The 23823-nt window shown below is 41.8% G+C and overlaps 1 protein-coding gene across 1 annotated transcript; it reads right to left on the reverse strand.

The window, feature by feature from the left end:
• Positions 1–1817: 1817 nt before the first annotated feature.
• On the reverse strand, positions 1818–23550 carry LOC118844454 (activator of 90 kDa heat shock protein ATPase homolog 2-like). The gene is made up of 9 exons (XM_036752343.1): positions 23471–23550; positions 19474–19664; positions 12096–12181; positions 11228–11342; positions 4720–4808; positions 3838–3960; positions 3356–3457; positions 2516–2567; positions 1818–2030 (listed from the first exon to the last, which is right to left on the reverse strand). The coding sequence occupies exons 1-9, from the start codon at positions 23548–23550 to the stop codon at positions 1849–1851; spliced, it is 1020 nt and encodes a 339-aa protein (XP_036608238.1). The 3' UTR covers positions 1818–1848.
• Between the last annotated feature and the right edge of the window lie 273 nt (positions 23551–23823).

Genomic DNA, 23823 nt, shown 5'->3' on the forward strand with positions numbered 1-23823 from the left:
ATTATGTGTCAGTAGAAGACAGTGCCCATAATGATGAAATTAAAAACCTTTGAAGTAATACCACAGAGCAATGAAACTTTGATTTCTTACTTCTCAAATACAAGTAGGAAAATGGTCTATTAATAAGTCTTGTAAAACAAACTTGATTTTTTTTTTACCCTCAGCTGAACTTAAATGATTTATGTTAGGAAACGAAACAGATGTTTTCTTTCACAGATGATGAAGAGGCAACTCCTGTTAAAAGAAGGCGTGTTAGCAGCGATGAGGAACATACTGTTGACAGCTGCATTAGTGACATGAAAACTTGTCAGTTGGGGCCATTCCAGAGGACTCTTTAGTCACATGCAGCAACACGACATTTTAGACACCCTGTGTAGGACCATCGAATCTACGATTCTTGTGGTCACGAGGATAGCTGGCAAAGGAAACCAAGCTGCTTCTTGACATTAGATGTAGCATGTCTGCTTTTAAGTCTTTTTTTCCAAGATGCTGTTTGTATAAGTTTTGCTTATTTCTGTTTTGTGCTTCAGTTTGTCCAGTGCTCTCTGCTTGAATGGCAAGATAGATTTATAGGCTTAATTCTTGGTCAGGCAGAACTCCAGATGAGAAATTTTGCATCTCCAGTACACTTTTCTTAAGGGCAATCAGATAATGGATATGTTTTATGTAATTAAGAGTTCACTGTAGTGGCTTTCATTTAATATGGCTGTCTGGGAGAACAGGGTTTCAATGGCCCTGTACGATGTAATTTAAACTTATGGCATTTTTACTGTGTATAATATGGTGTCCTCTGTGCCAGTTTTGTACCTTATAATAGAGGCAGATTGCCTCAGATCGCTGTGGTTCTTATTATCAAAATTAAGTTTACTTGTATACGAAACAACCATAAGAAATTTGATTCTGTAAAGAATCCTCTTTAGCTGTGGCCTGGCAGTATATATATGGTGCTTTATTTAACAGAATACCTGTGGAGGAAATAAAGCACACTTGATGTAAAAATAATTGTTTTATTTTTATTGACATGACCGATGCTATTCTGTGCACTTCATTAAACTGATTGTGATGACTTTTCATTTGTTTACTTAAGTTGCTTCAGTGTTCAGATTTTTCAGGTAAATAAACTGGGTCAGGGAAACTAGGGAGGGAAGGGAGGGAACCCATTATGTTTCATTTAATTGTATTTAAGGTAGAAAATTAGATTTAAAAAGCAAGGCTTTTCAGTCTTAGCTCTTTTCAAGGCTGCTAAATAAGTGCGATTGCTTCCCCTTACCTATAGGGCTGCCCAGTTTAGACCAGGTGTCCCCATCACCACCCAGTGTCACATGTTCTTGCTTCTGCTGAGGGGCCAGTTGGGCCTGTAGAATTTAGAAGAGCAAGTACTTCACCCAGGTTAATCTTGCTCTGGTTGAAACATGCTCTTTACTACACAGAATTACCACCCCCTAATCTATCCCAGATTCCCTGGGAAAAAACCAAAAACTTTGATTTACACTACCTTATAGGCTCGAGCTGAGGGCCCAAGCTTTATACTAGGAAACCTAGTCTACTAACCCAGTGTTTAGAACTGCCAGTCCAGTCCCAGAGTTTTAACAGCTAAGGTAGTTAGACAAAATGAGTTTTATTTTAAATTGCTCACCGCTTTTAGCTCTAGATCCATAATCTTGTTCACAGTGAAGACCCATAAATAATACTTAAAGTTGTGTATAGATTGATGGAATTTTTGCTAGCACAAAATAAATTAAGGGGTTTATATTTTTTTTAAAAAAGGGGCAAAAAAAGAGGCTTAGTGAAGCATGAACTTTTTTCCACTTATAAAAAAGTGTAATGCCCTTATAAAATGTCTTCTAGCTAATTCAACTGTTCAGGGTTGCCAAAAGCTACAGTAAGCCTCTTTATTTCTTCAAAATGCTGCTTCTCCCAGCACTGTCTTGTACTTTCTTCTTTACAAACTGGAACTCCTTTGCAGTTTAGCTGTAACTCTGTTTGTCCTACCACAGGCACAAAATTCAGTGCAACAGTTGCATAATGTTCTGAAAACAGAATAGAAAGCATATTGTTTCTTTCGAAAAGAAAAATCTCATTTAATAACAACTGCTAGGTTCAGTGTATTATAATAAATGAATATGGGCTTGGAGGAATGAAGAGTTTTGGGGAAGGCAACATATATTTTTATGCTTGACTTAGAGCTCTTGGAAACATCTCCAGCAAGTTCCTAAGATTTCTCTTGTTAAAGAGACTAAGGTGGGAGGTTAGAGGTGAGGGAGATAAGGGATGGCAGAACCTCTACTCAAAACTAAAGAATTACCAATACATTATCATCTCCATCTACAAAGCAGAGGCAATACTTGGCACTACCCACCTCCGAGCATTGCCGTAGAAAAGTGCTTTGTAAACCTTAAAGCGTTATTTAAATGAGTTATTTTGGGAGGGTGGAGAGAGTTGTTTTTTGCTGCTGCTGTTGTTAACAGACTTTGCTTGTTAAAATTAGGCTAAAGCAAAAGCAAGAACTACTTACCCTCTGGCCAGCTCTTACATCGCCACTTCATAACAATCCTTTTATTGGATAACTGAAAACGAATAAAGACAAACTCCTCTGAAATTATTTCCAAGACTAGAATGTCACCAAAATCATCAAGTTAGAGCTGTAAGAATTGAGGGGGAAAAAAATCCTAGGTACAGTCTTGATCATTAACTGCATTACTAGAGCATGCTGACAAAATTCTTTTAAAAGCACATTGTCAAGGACAAAGGGAAGAGCCAATATTGTTCCCAGTATAGCCACAGGTGTCCTTCTCCTGAGAGAACATGGCTGCCTTAGCCACTCACTCAAAATAGAAATTTCAGAATTCAAGGTTTTATTTGTCTTCAGTTCTTTAAAAGCAAATTACTAGTTTGAAAACAAAAACAAAATAAATCTAAGCATTTGCAGAAACCATATAGGGTTTAATGGACCAATATGGGCTCCATGTCCCAACCTGATTTTTAACACACAATGTTTTCATTTATGAGGTATATGAACTCCAGTAGAAAAAAAAGACAAAAAGTCAGTCCATAAGCATTGGTTAAGTATCTGTTGGGGCTAAGCACTGTGCTAGGCATTGGCTACACAAGCACAGCAACTTGTTAGGAGTTTACATTTGTATTAGGTCAAGTGTGTGGGTATGTGTAATTAAATACAAATGAATACAAGGTATTCTAGCAGTTGGTATCAGTAAAAGTCTCATGCAGAAAATGGTGCTTGATCTGTGTCTTAAAGGAGAAAAGGGACTTGGAGGGAGATGGAAAGCTATTGCCAATGGAAGAAATGACCCTGAACCAAAGGGTTTCTTGAGTTTCAACTTAAGTGTTAACTTACCAGTTCTAGGTATTCACCAGTAACATTCCCATCAAACATCTGGAATTTGCCTCCTTTTTCAGCTTTTATCACAGCAGAAGATTTAGAAAACTTTTGCACCAACTAAACAAACAAGAAAACACAAAAAGCCTTGGGGTTGTTCTAGTATATGCAGGTCGTGGGTTTGTAACACCTTGTAATGAGAAGACTGCAGGGCACATCTTAAACTGTCAGTTTAGTTTTAAACCTAGACAGTCATGGGCAGAACAAGTCTAAAAATTAATAATATCTTTAGTTTTTCTTAAAACAGTCTTTCCTTGAGTAGATAACTGAAGAAATGCTTCAGCTGAAGATGACTTAAAATGCCTATTTCTTGAAGTTAGTGAGAAGGTGCCCCTACATCCCTTAAGTTAGAAAAAACCTAGTCTTATGGCCTTTTAGGAACACAACCAAAAGGCAGTTCATTTTCCTGTCTCAAAAATTTGTTGGTCAGGAACACTTACATCCTTACTGGTGAAGATGCTATACAGCTGTTCTACTGCCGTGTTGAACATCTCCCTCATCTGTATTGTCACTGTTGGAATCCTCACGCCTACTGCTTCCGGAGCCATTGGAGATACCGAATCCTGAAGCCCAAGCAGAAAAAAAGCCCCAAAGGACAATTAATAAGGATACCAGTAGACTGCCCTGTTGTCTACCCCCTCTGCTGGTTTGCTCAGTTGATTAAAATCTGTTACTAAAGATTCCTAAGTCATGGATTTAATCTCTTAATTGCCATTATCTTTGTGGGCTACTAAAGCCCACAACCTGAACCCTTATTTCTTGTAACTATGCTCATTTAGTCATAAATTAAAGCCTATACCCCTTTTCTAGGGATCTGTAATATCACGTGCACATAATGGTAAATAAACGTCACTAAGGGTAAAGTTTGGACTTCCCTCTCACCTGGAAACCTGGAAAGTCAATTTTAAATTTACCTATCCAGAAGGTCATTAAGAAAGGAGAGGCAACTCTCTCCTGATTTGGTATAAAAAAGTTATAATAATCTAAAACACGTGGTGCCTTCTTCTATGGCCTCTCAACTAGCAATGGGATGGTAACACTGGCTTTTCAGATGGCATTAGTGATTCCAGTTCTGTGTGGGCAGACTGGCTCCTGGTGGGAAAATTCAGATACAGTACTACTGATCCTACAAAGCCCCAGCTTGTGCATCTACAAAGACACAAAGACTAGGCCACCAGTCCTCAACAATATGATGGCCAGTATGTAAAAGAAACAGTGCTTGGGGAAGGCTATTACAAGAGGTAGGTTAGGTGTCCCATTCACGTTTCTGGCCTTCCCTATCAGTTGTACCCCCAAGTCGTTCTTATAGCCACCCCCTTTACCTGAAAAGGATGTCCACTCAATTTTCTTTTTGCAGTCAGTTCCTGAGTAGGTGCAGTCTTTGTTGGTAAAATCATTCCTGTTGTAAATTCTATAAAGAAAGACATGTAACTAAAGATTTCTTTCCTTTTAAGCACAAATGGGTTAGACAGAGGGGCCAAAACAACAAAAGGATTTGAAAGAGAGTTTACAGAAATGACACATGGTGAGGTTCACTATTTTGTTATTGTTCAGTCGTCCAATTACGTCCAACTCTTTGTGACCCCTTCAATGAGATTCTCTTGGCAAAGATATTGGAAAGGTTTGCCATTTCCTTCTCTGACGGATTTAGGCAAACAGAGGTTAAGTGACTTGCCTAGGGTCACACAGCTAGTAAGTGTCTGTGACCACATTTGAAGTCAGGTCTTCCTGCCCCTAGGCCCAGTCCTCTATCCACTGAACCACCTAGCTGCCTCCTGAGGTTCACTAAAGCAAGCCTATTTAGCATATCTCTTTCCATCCTCACAACTAGTTAATTGTAGAAGCCAGATGTATTCAGATGCCTTTTTATGAGGTGAGTTTTCTTGACTTTTGTTTCAAGTCTCCTTATCAGAATATTATTATTTATTACTAATATGAACTGGACAGAGCACTGGACTTGTACTGAAAGGACTTGGGATTGATTGTGTGTCCTAGCACTTACCTGCTGTGTAACCCTGGTCAAGTCCCTTCCCCTCTCTAATTCTGAGTTTCCTCAGCTATAAAATGAGGCTCACAATTACACCAATCATCTCACAGGGTTGATGAGAGGCTCAAATGAGGTAATTTATTTTGCAAATCATAAAACATGATCTAAATAAGGAACTGTTATCAAATCTAGTTCTATATCTTACTTGAAAACTGATGATAGGTAGGGATACCTGCCGCTAAATCCCTCCTCTGATCCTTCATATCAAGGAGGTAACCTTGGATTCTTAAAGCCTATGATCTGGGCCAACAGAGGGAGTGCCTCTCACACAGGAAATTACAGTCCTTAAAGTATTTAAGCCACACCCTGGATCACTGCCTTGTCATGGCAGAGGGGTTTGCATAGCTGAATGAAACTGTGAGCTATGTTGTCATAAGCAGTCACCCAAGACGGACAAATCATAGCAGAGAGCTCTGATAATAGGCGATCCACTCCAGTATCCTTGCCAAGAAAACCCCACGGACAGTGATAATGATAAGAGATGGCATCAGATGATCCCCTCAGGTCGGACGGTGTCCAATGTGCCACTAAGGAAGAGTGGAGGACAGCTACAAGTAGCTCCGCTATTAATGAAGCGACTGTGCCAAAGCCAGAAAGAAACTCAGCTGCAGATGCAGCTGGTGACAAAAGGATAGTATAATGCTGTAAAGGTCAATATTGCTTAGGAACCTGAAGATCCATGAACCAAGGTAAGCTTGGTGCAATCAGACAGGAGATGGAAAGATTAAACATTGACATCTTGGGTGTCAGTGAACTTGAATGGGTGGATAACTCAGTGGTCACAACAAATGCTCTTTTTCAACAATCCAAAAGGTGACTCTACACATGGACATCACCGGATGGTCAATACGGAAATAAGACTGATTATATACTTTGTAGCCAAAGGTGGAGAAGCTCTATACATACGCTCAGTTAAAACGAGACCTGGAGCAGACCACGGATCAGATCATGAGCTGCTAATTGAAAATTTAGATGTAAAGTGAAGAAAGTAGAAAAAACCATTTTAGACCATATAGGTATGATCTAAATAACATCCTTCATAAATATGAAGTGGAGGTGATGACTAGATTTAAGAGATTAGATCTGGTAGATAGAGTGCCTAAAGAACTATGGACAAAGGTTTGCGATATTATACAGGAAACAACAACAAAAACATTCCAAAGAAAAAGGAGAGCAAAAAATCAAAATGGCTGTCTGATGAGGCTTTGAGGAGAGAAGGAAAATAAAAGGGAAAGGAGAAAAGCAAAGATAGAGCCAAATGAACTCAGAATTTCAGAGAATAGCAAGGGAAAATGAGGTTTGATAAAGAGCAATGCAAAGAAATAGAAAACAATAGAATAGAAAACACAAGATCTCTTCAAGAAAATTAGAAATACTAAGGGAACGTTTCAAGCAAAAACAGGCATGATAAAAGATAAAAATGGTGGGGACTTAACAAAAGCAGAAGAGATTAAGAAGAGGTGCTAACTATACCCAGATGATCTTAGCATAACTGATAACCAGATGGTGTGGTTACTGTTCTAGAGCCAGACATCCTGGAGAATGGTCTACTGGGCCTTATGAAGCATTGCTAACAATAACCTAGCTAGTGGAGGTGATAGAATTCCAGCTGAGCTATTAAAAATCCTAAAAGATGATGCTGTTAAAGTGCTGTACTCGATATTCCAGCAAATTTGGAAAACACAACAGTGGCCACTGTATTGGAAAAGATCAGTTTATGTCCTAGTCCTAAAGAAGGACAATGCCAAGGAATGTTCAAATTACTATACAGTTGCACTCATTTCCCATGCCAGCAAGATTATGATTAAGATTCTGCAAGCTAGGCTTCAGCAATATATGAACTGAGAATTACCAGAAGAGTGGGCTGGTTTTCAAAGAGGGAGAAGAACTAGAGACCAAATTGCCAACATCCACTAAATTATGGAGAAAACAAATGAGTTCCAGAAAAACATCCACCACTGTTTCATTGACTACGCTAAAGCCTTTGTGGATTTTTGTGGTGGATCGCAACAAAATGTGACAAGTTCTCAAAGAGATGGGAGTGCCAGATCATCTTACTTGCCTCCTGAGGAACCTGTATGTAGGTCAAGAAGCAACAGAACCAAATGTGGAACAACTGATTGGTTTAAGATTGGGAAAGGAGTAAGACTAGGCTGTATATTGTCACCTTATTTATTTATGCAGAGTACCTCATGTGGAATAGCAGGCTGCTAGAATCAAGAGCCAGAATTAAGGTTGCCAGGAGAAATATCAACAATCTACAGATATGCAGGTGCTAATGGCAGAAAGTGAAGTGGAATTAAGAAGCCTCTTGATGAGGGTAAAAAGGGAGAGTGTAAAAACTGGCTTGAAGCTTAACATCAAAGAAAAAAAAAACTAAGGTCTTGGCAACTGGTCCCATCACTTCGTGAGAGATAGAGGGAAAAGAAATGGAAGCAGTGTCAGATTTTATATTCTTGGGCTGAAACATCACTGCAGACAGTGACTGCAGCCATGAAATTAGAAGACACTCCTTAGAAGGAAAGCTATGGCAAATCTGGAGAGCAAACGAAAAAAGCCAAGACATCACTTTCCCAACAAAGGTACCCATACAGTCAAAGCTATGGTTTTTCCAGTAGCAACATAGGGCTGTGAGAGTTGGACTATGAGGAAAACTGAGCACCACAGAATTAATGCTTTCAAATTGTGGTGCTGGAGAAGACTTGAGAGTTCTTTGGATAACAAGAACAAATCAGTCAATACTTAAAGAAATAATTCAGGCTATTCACTGGAAGGTTAAGCACTAAACCTGAAACTTCAATACTTTGGCCACATAATGAGAAGACAGGACTCAGTGGAAAAGATCCTAATATTGGGAAATATTGAAGGCAAAAGGAAAAGAGGACAGCAGAGGATGAGACGGATGGTGTCACTGAAACAACAGATAGGAACTCTGATAGACTTTGAGACAGTGGAGGACAGACGGGTCTGGTGTGCTGCAGTCCACTGGGTCACAAAGAATCAGACAAAACTGAACAATGGCAACGAAGTATTTAAGCATTCTAGTACTTCAATACTAAACCAGTATCTCCTCCAAACTTCTCTGTTTCTGCTGAAAGTAATCCTTCTAGTCACCCAGGTTTGAAATCTTAGAATCATTGATTTTTCTCTTTACCTAACTGTCCTTTCCCTCCACTCCATATCTAATCCTTTACCATATCTTGTCAATTCTACCTCTTTATCAATCTCTAATCCTCCTCTATCTCCACTCATACTGTCACCACCCTTGTTTAGGCCCTCAACTCCACCTGTTTGTACTACCCTCATATTCTTGCGTTCACTCTATGCTCTCCAATCTGTGTTTTTGTCGAAAACCTTCATAGGTCATAGGTCTGGGTGCAATAAGAGACGCAGTGCTACTAGTGTCTCTAAAGTAAAAAATAATCTTACCTTTTTTTTTTCAGGGGGAAAGGCAGGGCAATTAGGGTTACTTGCCCAAGGTCACTCAGCTATTAAGTGTGTCAAGTGTCTGAGATGGGATTTGAATTCAGGTCCTCCTGACTCCAGGGCTGGTGCCCTACTCACTGCACCACCCAGCTGCCCCCAAGAATGTCTTTCCTTGAAAATTCACATCAAGTCTGCCTACTGCACAAGAACTGAACGTTACATCAGCTTCTTTTCCCGCCAACTGGGAGAGCGTCATGCAGAACGCCAGATATTTGTCTGGAAACCCACTTTATACGGGAGAAACAGCAGTCACCTTTGGGAAAAAACCTCCTCCCTCCCTGACCATGTCTGCTCCTAGGACATACACTCTGTGCTATTCCAGTTACATAGCATATAGATTACAAAATCATAATGATTGTCTTTCCTTTCTTGGAATTTTTCCTTACGATGAAAATAAACCAGTTGAGAGAGAGAAAGGGAGGGAGGAGAGGGAGAGAGAGCCTGCTAGTCATGGAGTCAAGGAAATCTATTCAAATACCTCTTCTAACTACTTCACAGCTCTGTGTGTGTGACGCTGGGACAGTCACTTAACCTTTCTAAACCTCAATTTGTTCATCTATAAAATGAGGGGCCTTGTTCAGTTTTAAATCCATAATCCTATGATCCCTTTGTCATATCTGACTCAGGAATCTTCAGTGGCTGATTACTGACTGACTCAAGATGAAATGCAAACTCCCTAGTTTGGCATTTGAGAGGCCATCCACAACCTGTCCAGCCTTATTTCACAATTATTCCCCTCCCTTTATATGATCCAGGCAAACTAGACTACTAGTTGTTCCGTAAACACAATAGACCACCGCCTGTCTCTGTACCCAGGCCATCCTCCAGTGCCTTATCTCCCTTGAAGGCTTGGCTTGGGCACCACCTGGCACTCTATTTTGATTTCTCCTTTGCCCCGTCACATCTCACCTTCTATTACACCTGTATACATGCCATAACCTCCTGTCCACTTTCCACTCTCCTCTCCCCCCAGCCCCAGTGAGTCTTTCTAGATTCTAGCTGGCAGGGAGCTTTCCTTGTACCCTGTAGGTATTGTAATATTATCAAATTGAATTCACATCATGGAAGACATTAGGGTTCTACAGGGCCCAAGGTGAGAAATATCAGACTACAACATGACTTGGGGATGTGGGAATTGAGTGAACCACACTAACTCCATCGTGTGACTCAATTATGGAGCTAGCTCAGTTTCCTTTCTATTCAATTACATGGGTCTAGTTCAGTTTCTGGTTTGTGGGGGAAAAGCCCACTTTATTCAATTATGAAAACTGTAAGAAAACTTAATTCCATTGTTTTAACCTATCCCTGCATAGCTGGGAAGCTGGACCACCTCTACCTGTTCTTAGAGACCCTTAACATAGGTCCTATGTTATGCTGACCAGAAACCCAGTCGCACTCAAAGACCAGTGCTGTGGAGTGTTCTCACAATTATGTGTCTCAAGCAACTCATATGTCTTACCTGAAAACTGGTCCCACAATGGTCAATCACTTATTGTTTCCATGATCCTTTGATTGGATACAGACACTTGGGGGGAGTGGGATGCCTCTTTTTCCAATTTCAAGAGATTGCACCTGTTTATTTTCCCCCTCCAAACTTGGGAAGTCTCCAGTCTTTCTTCTAATTAGAAATCAGATCACATAATTTTGTATCCTCGTTCATTTAATTAACTAGTCTTTTGGAAAAATTGTTTTTAATACATAAAAATCTGTCTCACTCATATTCAGGATCTTTAGACTGGGGATTCCACTGATCCATCTGTTATGCCTGTTTTGCTAAGAAATCATGGCTTGGATTGTTTCCTCAGATATTATTAATTATCCACCACAGGGATTATCAGGATGTTTCTATCAAGGTGCCTATGATTTTGATCCACCACCACCCTGCAGATAAGTAAGACTATATATGAATTTATGTAGGCAAAATGGGATCTTGTGTATAAGTAGTGACCATGTGTTAAACATGCACCCATGGTGTGAAGAGTACTGCTTATGTCTCATGAGCACTGCTTATATCTGATTAGCACCCACTGTTTGAAAAGTACTTTTTTTTTGAGACCATACTTAGCATGTGGCCACTACTGATGCACAAAGGCCCATTCTGCCTACCAAGCAAAAGTCTGTTATCTCTGCCGTAATCAACTCCATCCTTCTAGAATAAAATTTAATCCTAGAGCAAAAAGTTATATTTATTCCCAAAGAATCTGGTATTATACTAAACTAACTTGAGAATTAAGATGAAGTTGGGATAACTTAGTAAAACAGGAAAAAAAAACCACACCACAGCCCACTGGCTTTACCTGTCTTCAGGGCTTTCAGGTAATTTTCAAGGGCTTCTCGGACCTTGGCCACCCCAGCCGTTTTCATAAGATCCTTCAGTGAATCTCCATCTCCTTTCTTTTTACTCACATTTACCTATAAATCAGAAAAATATGAACCTAATAAAAATCTGATCTCAAAACAGTAGAATCATCACAGTGTGTCATATAGGTTTCCTTTTATAAAAAGCTTCTCCAGATGCCTAAGACTAAAATAACACGCATCACAGGATCACAGTTCTGAAGATGAAAAGGGCCTCAGATGCCATCCCGCCCACCTTCTTCATTTTGTAGATGCAGGAACTACAGAAAGCCCTACGAAGTTAAAGGGAAGTTGCCCACTGTCCCACAGGTAGCAATCAGCAGAGGTGGCGTATGAAGTGAAGTCCTCTAACTTCAGAGCCAATGCCTCCAAACCACTATGTGCTCTCAGCACAACAAAGAAACCCTTTTAGAAGGACACTAGCTTTCCTCCCTCAGATGTTTTCCGTCTATGGTGTAACCTGTAAAGAAGAGGGCTTCTTCTGACAACCAACTCTCACCAGTCGCTTTTATGAAACACCAAAGACATCCATGGAAATCACAAGTAACAAAGGGAAGAAGCTATTTGCTTTCTTTAAAAGCTATTCAGTGTTAAAGATATTCAGGCAACAATATCATAGGAAGTATTCTGGGAGAAGGGACAGAGAGGGAAAAGAGAAAAATATCACTAGACTAACAGAATTCTCTCGTTAAAGTGACAATTGTAATTCACTAATACTGCCAAATGAAATGACTCCACGGGATAAGCAGTTCCCCAAGTTCCCAACTTCTACAGCAAATTTTTTTTTTTTAAAATATGACCACATACCTCCGTATCGTCCACGTCATTTTCTTCAGAGAGGTGGGGTATTTCAACCGATCCTCTATGCTTTGCACCAGATTCCTTGATTGTACCTAAAAGAGAACAAAATGAATTCTTCAATTAAAATCAAAATTGCATCATACACAAACGCCAGCCTCTCCTTGCCTAACCCACACAACACCCTAATGCAATGGAAAGAAAAGCAACAAACAACTGAAAGCTCCACTGCTGTACCCCACACACGTTGTGTTCTCACAATCCCCAGCTCCTCTGGCTTCTCAGCATCCAGCTCTAGGCCATCTACGGGTGGGTAAGTGGGGGTTATCAGAGGGCTTTGCCTACACCAAAATGTCACCCCCATGAAAATGGACAGTCCCACTATTCGAGTCAATAAAGAGTCAACCTAGGGAAGGGAAGGAGTACTATCTTTTAAAAAGCCTCGTATGTGGCCCTTAAGGGCTATCCAGGAAGACTGGGGAGTAGGGAGACCAGGCCCTAAGGCACAACCTACTGGTCTACTTACCACATTTCTATCTGGGTGAAATTAGGCTCCTAGGAATACTGAGCAGCCTTGAAAGGGTGCGCACATGTGTGTGGGGTGGAGAGGAGGGGAGAATGTACAACCTATATGATGCTACATTATATACATATATGCACATTATATGTATGTATAGGTCTTAAATACTTACATCTACATGGAATATACTTATATAAATATATATTTTGATTTTATATTTATATGTTACAGCACATATATATAAAATATACATATAAATAAATTTATTGTCTTTACCTAATATAATTATACTTTTATAATGTGCATATATTTAAGTCTATATAGACTGACAAATATATACATATGTAACATGCATATATGTATATATTATATATGCACATGCATGTACACACACACACATACACACACACACAGACACACACACACACACCCCTCCCTCAGATTTCTCCTAGCACCAGGGAGAGGTGGCCACCCTTTCCAAATCCCCGATCTACTGCTGAGCCAGTAACAGCACCAGACCTGAGGTTAACAATTAATGACTATGCTGGGTTCTTTGTCCACTAAAACAATGCCTGGAGAGAAGTCTTAATAGCTACAAGTCAGGACAGTCTCCACTAATGAAACACATACGAGTTCATTGGTGCTTCTCTATGAGGCAGCATTGTGAACAAGTCATGATAGACTAAACTCATCTCCTTTTTTGGACAGGAGTATTATTAGATTGACTGATCGAGGGACAGTATTTACCTCAAGTTCAACAAAGTAAAAGTCACTCCTGGCAACTCTGTGGTGAGAATGGAGAGATGCAGGCTGGATGGCAGTACAGGTAAGTAGATTCAGAACTGGATGAATGACAAGACCCAAAGAATAGTGACTAAATAACTGGTGTCAGCCTGGAGTATGGTGCAGGGTCTCAGTACTTTGTCTTTGACCCTCCTCTGTTCCGCATTTTTTATCACTAATTTGGGTAGGGGCATACATATGTGCTTAACAAACCTACAAGTGGCACAAAGGTGAGAGAAATCACTAATATACTAGATGACAGAATCATGATCCAAACAGATCTTGACAGACTAGAAAGACTGATGATAGTATTATTTAATAGTGATAAATATGAAATCTTGTACTTGAGTTAAAGAAATCACCTGCCCAACTGTGACACGGGACAGAGGCTTCCAGAAAGTGGTATATATGAAAAAGTCTTTTGAGGTTTTTTGGACTACAGAGACAAAGTGAGTGAGCTCTGATATGGCAAGCAAAAAAAAAAGCATATATATTGCCAGGCTGCATTAACAGAAGTATGCATGTTTATAATGAGGCTTTAAACTTTTAATTTTTGTTATAATTCATTAACAGTACTGGTGGCCCGGCAACTTTGTGAACTATACTATGCCACATTTACAAACTACAGCACGTACAGAACACAAAGTGGGCATCCCGGGTCATCAAAGAACCTAATGAGTTGAAGGATTTGCCCTGTGCCCTCCCACCTCCATGCCTCCCCATGCCATTTCTTATACCTGAAGTGGCCACTTTTCTCCCTCTCATTGGATGAATTTCAACCTAGCCTTTAAAGTCCAACTCAAATGCTACCTTTTCCACGAAGCTTTCCCCGATTGTCTCACTCTCACTTTCTCCTTTTGAAAATGAACTTCCCTTTCATGCCTTTTTTTCCCCCAAAACCACTTTGGTTTACAAGTCTTGCATGCACTAAAAATGTAATAATGTTATTGTTATTATTTGTATTTATGTCTTATCTAGATTTTGTGCCAGCAGGTCTGAGTGGACTGGTCCAAGATGATGAAAAAGGAAGGATGCTGAGGTCTACCCACTTCTTAATTTTGGCAAGGTCTAAATTCATTTCCATTTTCAGGATGCTGCCTTCAATAAATACCTTCCCTAGACATACCCTACCATGTCTGAGATCCTAATGACAATGCCTGCATTTACTGAAATAGCCACAGACTATAAATGCTCCAAAAGGTGGAAGTCCTGCCCAGTCTTTTGGGAAGAGGAGGCTCACTCCTGAGGCTTCTAGGAAAATCTGCCGGTACTTGCTACTCAAGTCTCTCAGAGACCCACAGAAAACTTCTGTTTCTATTAGGTGGTGCACTCAGGAAGACCTGAGTTCATATTCAGCCTCAGACAATTCCTAGCTCTATGAACCTGGGCAAGTCACTTAACCTCTGTCTGAATCAGTTCTTGAACTGCAAAATGAAGGATAATAAAAGCGCCTATCTCCAGGGTTGTTGTGAGGCTCAAATGAGAAAATATTTGTACATTGCTCAGCACAGGTATTTCGTAGGATCCTTAATAAATGTTTGCTCCCTTCTGTTCACCGGGTACACCCACAAGGAAATAACTTCCAAGTTTGAGAAAAGCATTAAAGACAATTCAGCCCTGAAAGATGATTCTAAGGTCATCTATATGCTGCTCTTCCACACTTACCTCAACAAATACTTATAACTAATGCTGTAGGGGAAGAAACAACAGTTAAAGACCTCCCACAGGTCCTGCCCTCAAGGAGGTCATAATCAAGCTCACCAGGATGACACAACTCAGACACGTGAAAAACAGAAAGCAATGTAAGACAACACAATAACGAAGTTCTGATTCTACATGCTCCGTCAGGAAAAGTAAAGGGCGATGTGGCCCCAAGTTATTCTGGAGGAGGTGAGACTTGAGATGAGCTCAGAAGGTAAGTAAGGGGAAAAAGATATTCCAGGCACCATGGAGAAGAGAATGCGAGCTCAGAGGTTTCTATAGTCTGTCGTGGACCATCGTATATACCGTGTCTCTTGCCTACTCTTCAATCATAATAGAATGAACTATAAAATCAATCCATCAGTAGACACTATGTGCCAGGCAGTATGCTAAGCAGCGGACAAAATAATAGCAGCTAATATTTACATGGCAGTTTTCAGACAAAGCACTTTGCACATATCATCTCATTTGATCCTTACAACAACCCTGTGAGGTAAGCGCTACTATTATCCCCATTTTACAGATGAGGAAACTGAGTCTGAGAGAAGTTAAGTGACTTGCCCAGGGTCACAACTATAGGTGTCTGAGGCAGGATTCAAATTCAGGTCTTCCTGACTCCAAATCCTCTATCCTGTTCATCACCTAGCAGGTTCTAATACAAAGAAGAAAAAAAAGCCCCCAACATGCTCCATCCTCAAGAAGCTTCTATTCTAATGGTGGAAACAATATATACATAAATGGGGGGGGGTGCGCGCGTGTGTGTGGGTACACACACGATCCATACAGAGTAGAAGGAAGGTACCCTTAAGGGAGAAGACATTAACAGCCAGGGAGCCCAGCAAAGGCTTCCTGCAGAAGGTAGCATCTAAGGTAAGTAGTAAAAGAAGCCAGGGATTCTACAAGGCATGGGAGACAGCCAGCGGAAAGATGGGAAGACTGGAACTGTAATATTCTGTGTGAGAAACATTAAGCATCCCAATATCACTGAACCTTGAGTGCCTGGAAGGGAGAAACGTGTAAGAAGACTGGAAAGACAAGAAAAGAGCAAAGTGTAAAGAGCCCCAGATGCCTAATAGAGGAATTTACATTTGATTCTAGATACTGTAACCCTATCATAAATACACAGAAGTACTTATACCCTCTTTTCCACCCCCAAAGCATTTCACTAAATATAAATTCATATCTCCACAACCACCACAAGAGGACAACCGGGCAGAAATGATAATCCCCATGTGACAAAGGAGAAAACTGAGATGCACTGTAAGCTAGCAGCCACTGAAAAGGCTGGAACTCCACACCACCATAAGCATTCCTAAATTCGGGAGAGAGACCTAAGCCCTCTCTAGCTTTTCCTTAAATATCATCTTCTATCCTAGGCAGCAACAGCCAATCAATAAGCATTCTTTATGTCTTTAGCCTGGGGGAGATACAATAATCTATGTGTCAGGCTGCTTATACCTACATAAGCAGCCCATTATGGAAGAAAACCCCAGCTCTGACCATTCCACAGACCCAACTTCCTCAAGCCGGGAAACAGCTGGCCTCATCTCCCATTCTGTTCCCATCAAGTCAATGCCTACTGCTCCTCAAAATCACAGGATTTCAGATTTGGAAGAGACATCGGGGACTATTAGTTCAGCTCATCTCTGAAAAGGAGTGTCCTCTGTAACATACTGACGAGTTGTCCCTTGGATACCTTTATAGAGGGGAGAACTCACTACCTACCAATTCCACGTTTGGACAGGTCATAATTGTTAAGAAGTTCTTTCTTACATCAAGCCTAAACTTTTCTCTTTATAACTTCCACTCTTCACTTCTATTCTGCTATGTGAAGCCAAGCTAGACAACTTAATTCCTCTTCCATATGATAGCCACCTTCAAATACACAAAAGCAACTATTAAAGCTTCCCTAGATTATCTCTTATCCAAGTTAAATATCCCCAGTGCCTTTATCTAGCAATCATATGGCACGATCTTGACCGCCTTCATCATTCTAAGTCATGCCTCTTCTTCACACGCTCTCCAACCAGCCAACATTCTTCTGAGACATGGTGCCAGAATCGAACACATCCAAGGTATGATCTGACAGGACAGAGTAGGTTGAGACAATTATTTCTCCAGTCCTGGACACTAAGCCTGTCTCAATGCAGCCTAAGATCAGATTAACTCTCTTGACTGCCACATCACACTGTTGACTCACTGAGCTTGTGGTCTACTAAAACCCACAGATCTTTTACAGATGGAACTATGTCTCCCACCCCCCACACACTCCCCCCATTTTGCACTTAAAAAAATAATTGTTCTCTTTTGTTTTCACATCAACTACATTTTCCACTGTAGTCCTCTCCTGGTCCCTTCATGTATCCATCATTTAAAGCAAAGAATTTTTTAAAAAGAAGGAAAAAAGTTGAGTAAAACTCACATTTCAAAAAAGTCTAATAATATGCACAGCATTCCATACCCACAATCCCCCGCTTTGGCAAAAAACCAGGGGGAAGGCATCTTCTCATCACTCTTCATTAGATCAAGCATGATCATTATAATTTTGGAGTATTCAGTTTCAAATATTGTGTGGCTGTCGTTCTGTCCATTGACATTATTCCAGTTAATTGTCATTGGGTATACTGTTGTTTCAGTTCTGATTATTTTGCTTTGCATCAGTTCATATATGTCCAGGCTTCTTGGTATTTATCATGTTCATTTTTTCAAATTATCCATTCCCCAAATGATAAACATTTATTTTGCTTCGATTTCTTTACTACCACAAAAAGCACTACCATAAATATTGTGATGAATGTGAGGCCTTAATTTTTGTCACTGTTCTCCTTAAGGTATGTGCCTAGCCCATCTTGTGCTTCTGAAGTTGATTTCTTGAACCCAAGTGTAAGATTTTACATTTACCCAACTGGATTTCATCTTATTAGATTAAGCCCAGTGTACTAGCTTATCAAAATCTTTCTGAGCAGTGACTCTGCCATTGAGTGTGTTAGCTGTCCTGCCTGGCTTTATGTCATCTGCAAATCTGCTAAGCACGCCATCAATGCTGCTATCTGAGTCATTAATAAAAAAGGAGGGAAAGCATAGGATCAAGCACAGATTCCCTGAAGCATTCCTCTAGAGACCTTCAAAATTGATAGCAAACCATTAGTGACTGCCCTTTGGGTCTCAATCATTCAAATATTTCCAAAACCATCACACTGTACAATCACCCTGACCACATCTCCACCTCTTCCACATAAAAAATGTGAGAGACTTTGTTACCAATTTGCTAAAATCTAGGTAAATTATATCTACACTACTCCCCTCATTTACCTGCAAAGTAACTGTGTCAAATAAGGAACTAAGTTAGAATCTGATGTGATCTGTTCTTGAAGAAGTCAGGATGGGTCTTTGTAACTAACCCTTATTTCTTTTCTAGATATTTACTTACCCTTTCTAACAACAGCTACAATAAAATAATAATAATGAGGAGGAAGAGGCAGAAGATAAGGATTCTGTCAGTATTTAGAAAAATAATGTTGAAAGAACTCCCTCCAAAAGTGTACTTCTTATGGCCTACCTTTGACTTAGGAGATAAATCCTAGAGAAGCTCAGCGTTACACCTACACAGAGCTCAAATGGTTTGCCCCAAATCACAAAGCTAGTAAAATGTCAAAGGCAAGATTTGAACCTGGCTTTTCTTGACTCTAGGTGGAACACCTCACTCACCAGCGTATACTTCTCATCAATAACATATTCTAGAACGTTGCCAGGAATTAAAGTCAAGCTCACTAGCTACAGTTTAGTCTCCACTCTCCTTCCTTTCTTGAAATCCAGGACGTTTACCTGACTCCAATCCTGTAACACATCTCCTGTTCCCCATAACCTTTGAAAAACACTAATGATGTCTCAGCCATGTCTGCCATGACTTTTCAGAACCTGTGGATATAGTTCATATGAACCTGGTGCCTTGAACTCATCCAGTGACTGCAATAGTAAGTGCTTAACAAATGCTTTATTCCTCTACCACGGGCATCTAGATGTCCTCTGTCTTGCTCCTAATTATCTTGAGTAACAGCTCCCCATTAGCCATTTTTGTTCTGATCTTTTCAGTTCAAAGATGGTTCTCCTCAACAGGAAACAAAGTCAGAGTTGAACATCTCTGCCTCTTCTCAGTCACCAGTTACGGTATCATCCCACCCACTGTGAACGGTGGTCCTATTTCTTCTTTGTTCTTCTTTTCCCCAAAATAGCTTAACAAGAAAAAAAAGTTTAAAAACAAAAACCCCAAAACCCAGCAACTCTTTGGGTGGCTTTTGCTTTCCTCATCAGCCTCAGCTCGCTCTTGGTGTTGGTGCTCCTAACACGGTTCTTACGACTCCCATGCCGCACCGCCCCGGTTACCTTTCCAGCTCAGCTTGATGTTCCACTCATAGAAGAAAATCAGCTTTCCCTTGCGGCTGCTGCAGGAGGCCTCCCCTTCCACCTGCTTCAGGTCACTGATCTCACAGCGGCCAACCTCATCTTCCACCATGACCCCCACCAGGAGCTCCTGCAGCTTCCCCTTTGACCAGTTGGTTGCGTCCCGCTCTGTCCTGTTGGCAGGAAGTTCACTACAGAGATTTACCCAAGAACAGAAGTGCCACAATGGGGTCCACCTTGCCTCCCATCCAGCCCCAAGTTCTATCCCTGAAAGGTTACCAAGGGAGTGGGTTACAAGAGAACAGGGCTCCCCTCTAGCACTGTCCCCCAAAACATCATTTCAATCAGTTGCCCACTGCTAATCTGTCATCTGTGGATTTCTCTAAACATTTATTAAACTTGCATACAAGAATATAAAGCAAATTTAGCCTATATTATTCCTTAAAGTTCCATATTCACTACTGAATATGTAAAGAAATACTCTGTCTTTAAAGTATCACTTTCAAACTTGAAGAGTCCCTAGGATACCAGTTCTGGCACCCAAACCCCTCCTCCAAATCTATTTATTCAACCCACATTTAGCAAGTTTCTAGCGCACCAAATCACCACGAATCCCTGAGGGGAACATAAAGAAAGTATGAGAGGAAATCTATGCCCTCAAGAAGTTTGGGTCTAGTAGAGATGAGATATAGACAAGTGGAATAATCCTGCAAAGCCATGCCCTGTTACATCTGTGGAGAAGTGAGCCAATAGAAGTCTTACAGGAAGGAGCATTCAGGGCAGGGTCACCAGGAAAAGCTTCATGGAGAAGGGTGGGGTGGCCTTGAAGAAGGGTAAGGTAACCACAGGAAATGGGAACAATTTGAGCAAAAGCTGTCGTAAGGAATGAATATAGGCTATTATTCCCTGGAACAATGAGAAGACAAGTCAGGTTGGAGCCACGGAGCCACCTTATCAAACCTCAATTTCCCACTGTTCTCAATACAAACCTTTTGCTCCATGGAGCCAGGGTGGCCTACTCCTCCTATAAAGTTGGCATGCTCAACCCCACTCATACCCTCACCCCTCCACCAGAGTGCACTTTGAAATTCACCCACTGCCTATCCAAATCCAACCTGCCAAGCCCAGCAAAAAAAAAAAAAGCCACATCTTCCATGAACCTCAAAGCTCCTCCATCCCTAATTCCCCCCTTCTGAATTTCTACACTGGCAAATTACCTGGTATCTAGTCTTCTAAGAACACAACCTGTATCTACACATGGCTGTACAGTTTACAAACACCTCTCAAATGGATTCTCTCAATTAATGTTGGTCTTCCAACAATGGATGACATCAGGGCACCTAGCACAGTATCAGAAGACTATCTGGCATAACCTCTCAGAGCCTGTTTCCTTTGAAAATGGAGACGGTAATACTTACCTTACAGGACTGTTGTGAGGAAAATGCCTTGCATACCTTAAAATACTCTAGTAATGAGAGTTATTACTAAGCACATAGGACATAAACAATAGCTATAGTGTTGTGCCTTCCTATCAGCTTATTTGGGGTGTGTCTTGGCAGCTGCACGGTCTCCTGGGAGATTCGTCTCTCCAGACACAATTTCCTCTTCTCTAAAATGACTTGGACTAGACAAACTCAAGTCCTCACCAGCTCTAACATTCTGTGACTCTCCCAAGGAGCTTAAAGTCTTGTTGGATAGACTAAAGTAATTCACATGAAAACACTCATTGCCAAGATCAAACGAGGGAATGTGTGTGGTTGTAACCTGTAAAGCAACAATACAATGAAACGCTGCAGAAGGGAAAAAAAAAAGAAGTTGGGCAGTGATTAGAGTTAATGTGGCCAAGATCTGGAGTTTGACTGCCATACGTACTAGTGTGGGCCTTGGCCCAAACCGCACCTCCAAACAAAGCCACCTATGCTTGGTCACCAAAAGTTGTAAGGGTTTGGAGAGCACAGATCAAACTCATCCTCACTGATGAAAAAACAGCCCAAATAATCCAGACTTAGGCATAACTGTCACTGTCATATAGAGGGTGGCACATCAGTTCCCTGAGGAAGAATTTTAAAGAGGACATGTTATTTAGAATGACATAGATAGAAACGGTGGTGGGCTTGGAGACAGGAAGACCTGAGTTCAAATCCTGCCTTGGACACTTAACCTCTTTTTGACTTAATTTTGTAAACTGGAGATAATAATAGTACCTACCTTCCAGGGTTGTTGTAAAGGGCTTAGCACAGTGTTCGATACACAGTAAGTGCTATATCAATGTTAGCTATTATTATAATGCTACCAGCACTTAAAGTTTCTAAGGATAAAAATCAATAAATTGGGAACAAGAGAACTGGGTTTAAATCCTGCCTCTGTCACTACCTATGTGACTTTGGACAAATCACCTAAACCTCTCTGGGCCGTATCTGTAAAATGAGAGGCTTTGGGCTCACTGGACTCAAAGATCCCTCCGCACCCTAAATATATGATCCTAATAGCTCTCATTTAGATAGCTTTAAGGTATTTTACATACATTATCTCATTTAATCTCTTTAACAATCAGTAATTTATGGTAACAAGCATGAGGTAAAACCCAAACCAAGATAATCCAAATGCTTCCACTGAACCCCAAAGGCTCAATTTCTGCCTTCACCTAACCTTTGAAAATAACTGCTTCGAAGCAGTCCAAATGTCTGTTTTCTCTCTGGGAGAAAACAGCACAAAGCTAACTGGTCCATGACCTTGTCCTAATTAGTACCTAGCTCCTTCTAAACACCTGCACTAATTGGCCCAAACTAACCCCCAAATAACATGACGTTAAAGGCACCCTCCACAAGCACCTTATAAATAAAGCACCTTATAAATAAACTAGTTCTCTTTTTACCAGCAAAGTCAGCCAAAAGGAAAAGAACATAGTGCTACAGGTTCCTGAACAAGTCTGGGGAATCCTCCCAGTCCTCCAACCCAGGGACATATTTCTGGTTCTCAGCTAAGCTCACCACCCTCCCAGGCTTCTTAAGTCAGATTTGTGAAGCACCCATCCTAATTTCCTGTGCTTTCCTGCCTCCCCAGTCACCCTCTCACACAGGGTTAAATATAGTGCAAATTAGTCACACAGCATTTACAACCCTCTCTGTGGAGGTGGGAGGCCAGTCAGGGATGTGGAGAATTTGATGTCTGCTACCCCTGCTCAGACCCTAGTCTTGTTACCTCGAGATTTCACAACATCCCCAAAAGAGAAAGGAAGAGGATGCCTGTGACATGTCCACCACCTCCCCACACCTTCATTCTGCAGTCCAACAGTGGCAGGGGTAGGTCAAGTTACCTACCCAAGGTCACAGAACCATCACTACTCTGAGCTGGGGCTCCCTTTTTTTCCTCTTCTCTAAGTACCAGCCTTGGACATGACAATGGGGTTTAGAAGAGAGCTGAGCCAAGAAGCCCCTTCTCCTTTTGCCCTCCGGCCGCCGGTCCCAGGGAGGAGCGAAGGAACTTGCCTTCCCCCTCCCCGCAAACGTTTTCAGTAGGAAAGGAGGCCTGACCCAAGTATGCCTTGACTGGAGGGGGAGGAAGGAAGATGAGGGCCCTTAAGGTGTCTGTCATGCCTAAAGACCTGAAGACCCGGTCCAAGGTAGAGAGGAAGGTCAGGCAAGCGCACACAGGATGTGCGAAGAAAAGGGAGAGGAAGGTATCCTGAGGCTGGTGACAAGGAACGCATGGGGTGGTGCCGGCACATGCCTTGGAGAGGCAGGCGGCGTCCGCAGCCCGGAATCACCCCAGTCACCGGCTCCAACGTAGGGGAGTCAAGGGGCGCTCCAAGACCCTGACGGGGAGCAACGGAAAGTGCGCCTGGTGTGCGATGGAGCGTGGTGCCGGGAGCCCCCCCGGCACGCGGCCCCTCCCCACTCTCTGTGGGCTCGCCCTGCAGCGGGGGTCCCCAATCCCATCCAGTCCCGTCCCTTCGGCCCTCTCATCCCCAGCCCCGCACCAGTGCCAGTTGTTTACGTTGGTCCCGTCAGCCCTCTCCTCCACGATCCAGCGCGGATCCCCGTGTCCCCACTTGGCCATGGCGTCTCAGGCCGCAGTGACAGTCCCAAGCTCCGGGTTCCGCCTGGCTGGAGGTGAAGCGGACCCGCCTGGAGATAGAGGCGGTAGCAGCGGTTCCTCGCCGGCGTTTCCGGCCTTCTGTATCTGAGTCTGAAACCCTCGCAGCAGCAAGAAAGTGCCAGAAACTCCCGCCCCCTGCCCCGCCTCCGTCTGAGCTCCGCCCCACTGCTCCCCACAACTGCGTCGGGGATACCCCAGGCGCTGGGGGCACGAGGAGATGGAGCCGCTTGGTGT

This window comes from Trichosurus vulpecula, chromosome 3 (assembly GCF_011100635.1).
Source record: "Trichosurus vulpecula isolate mTriVul1 chromosome 3, mTriVul1.pri, whole genome shotgun sequence".
In the NCBI taxonomy this organism is placed as follows: Eukaryota; Metazoa; Chordata; class Mammalia; order Diprotodontia; family Phalangeridae; genus Trichosurus; species Trichosurus vulpecula.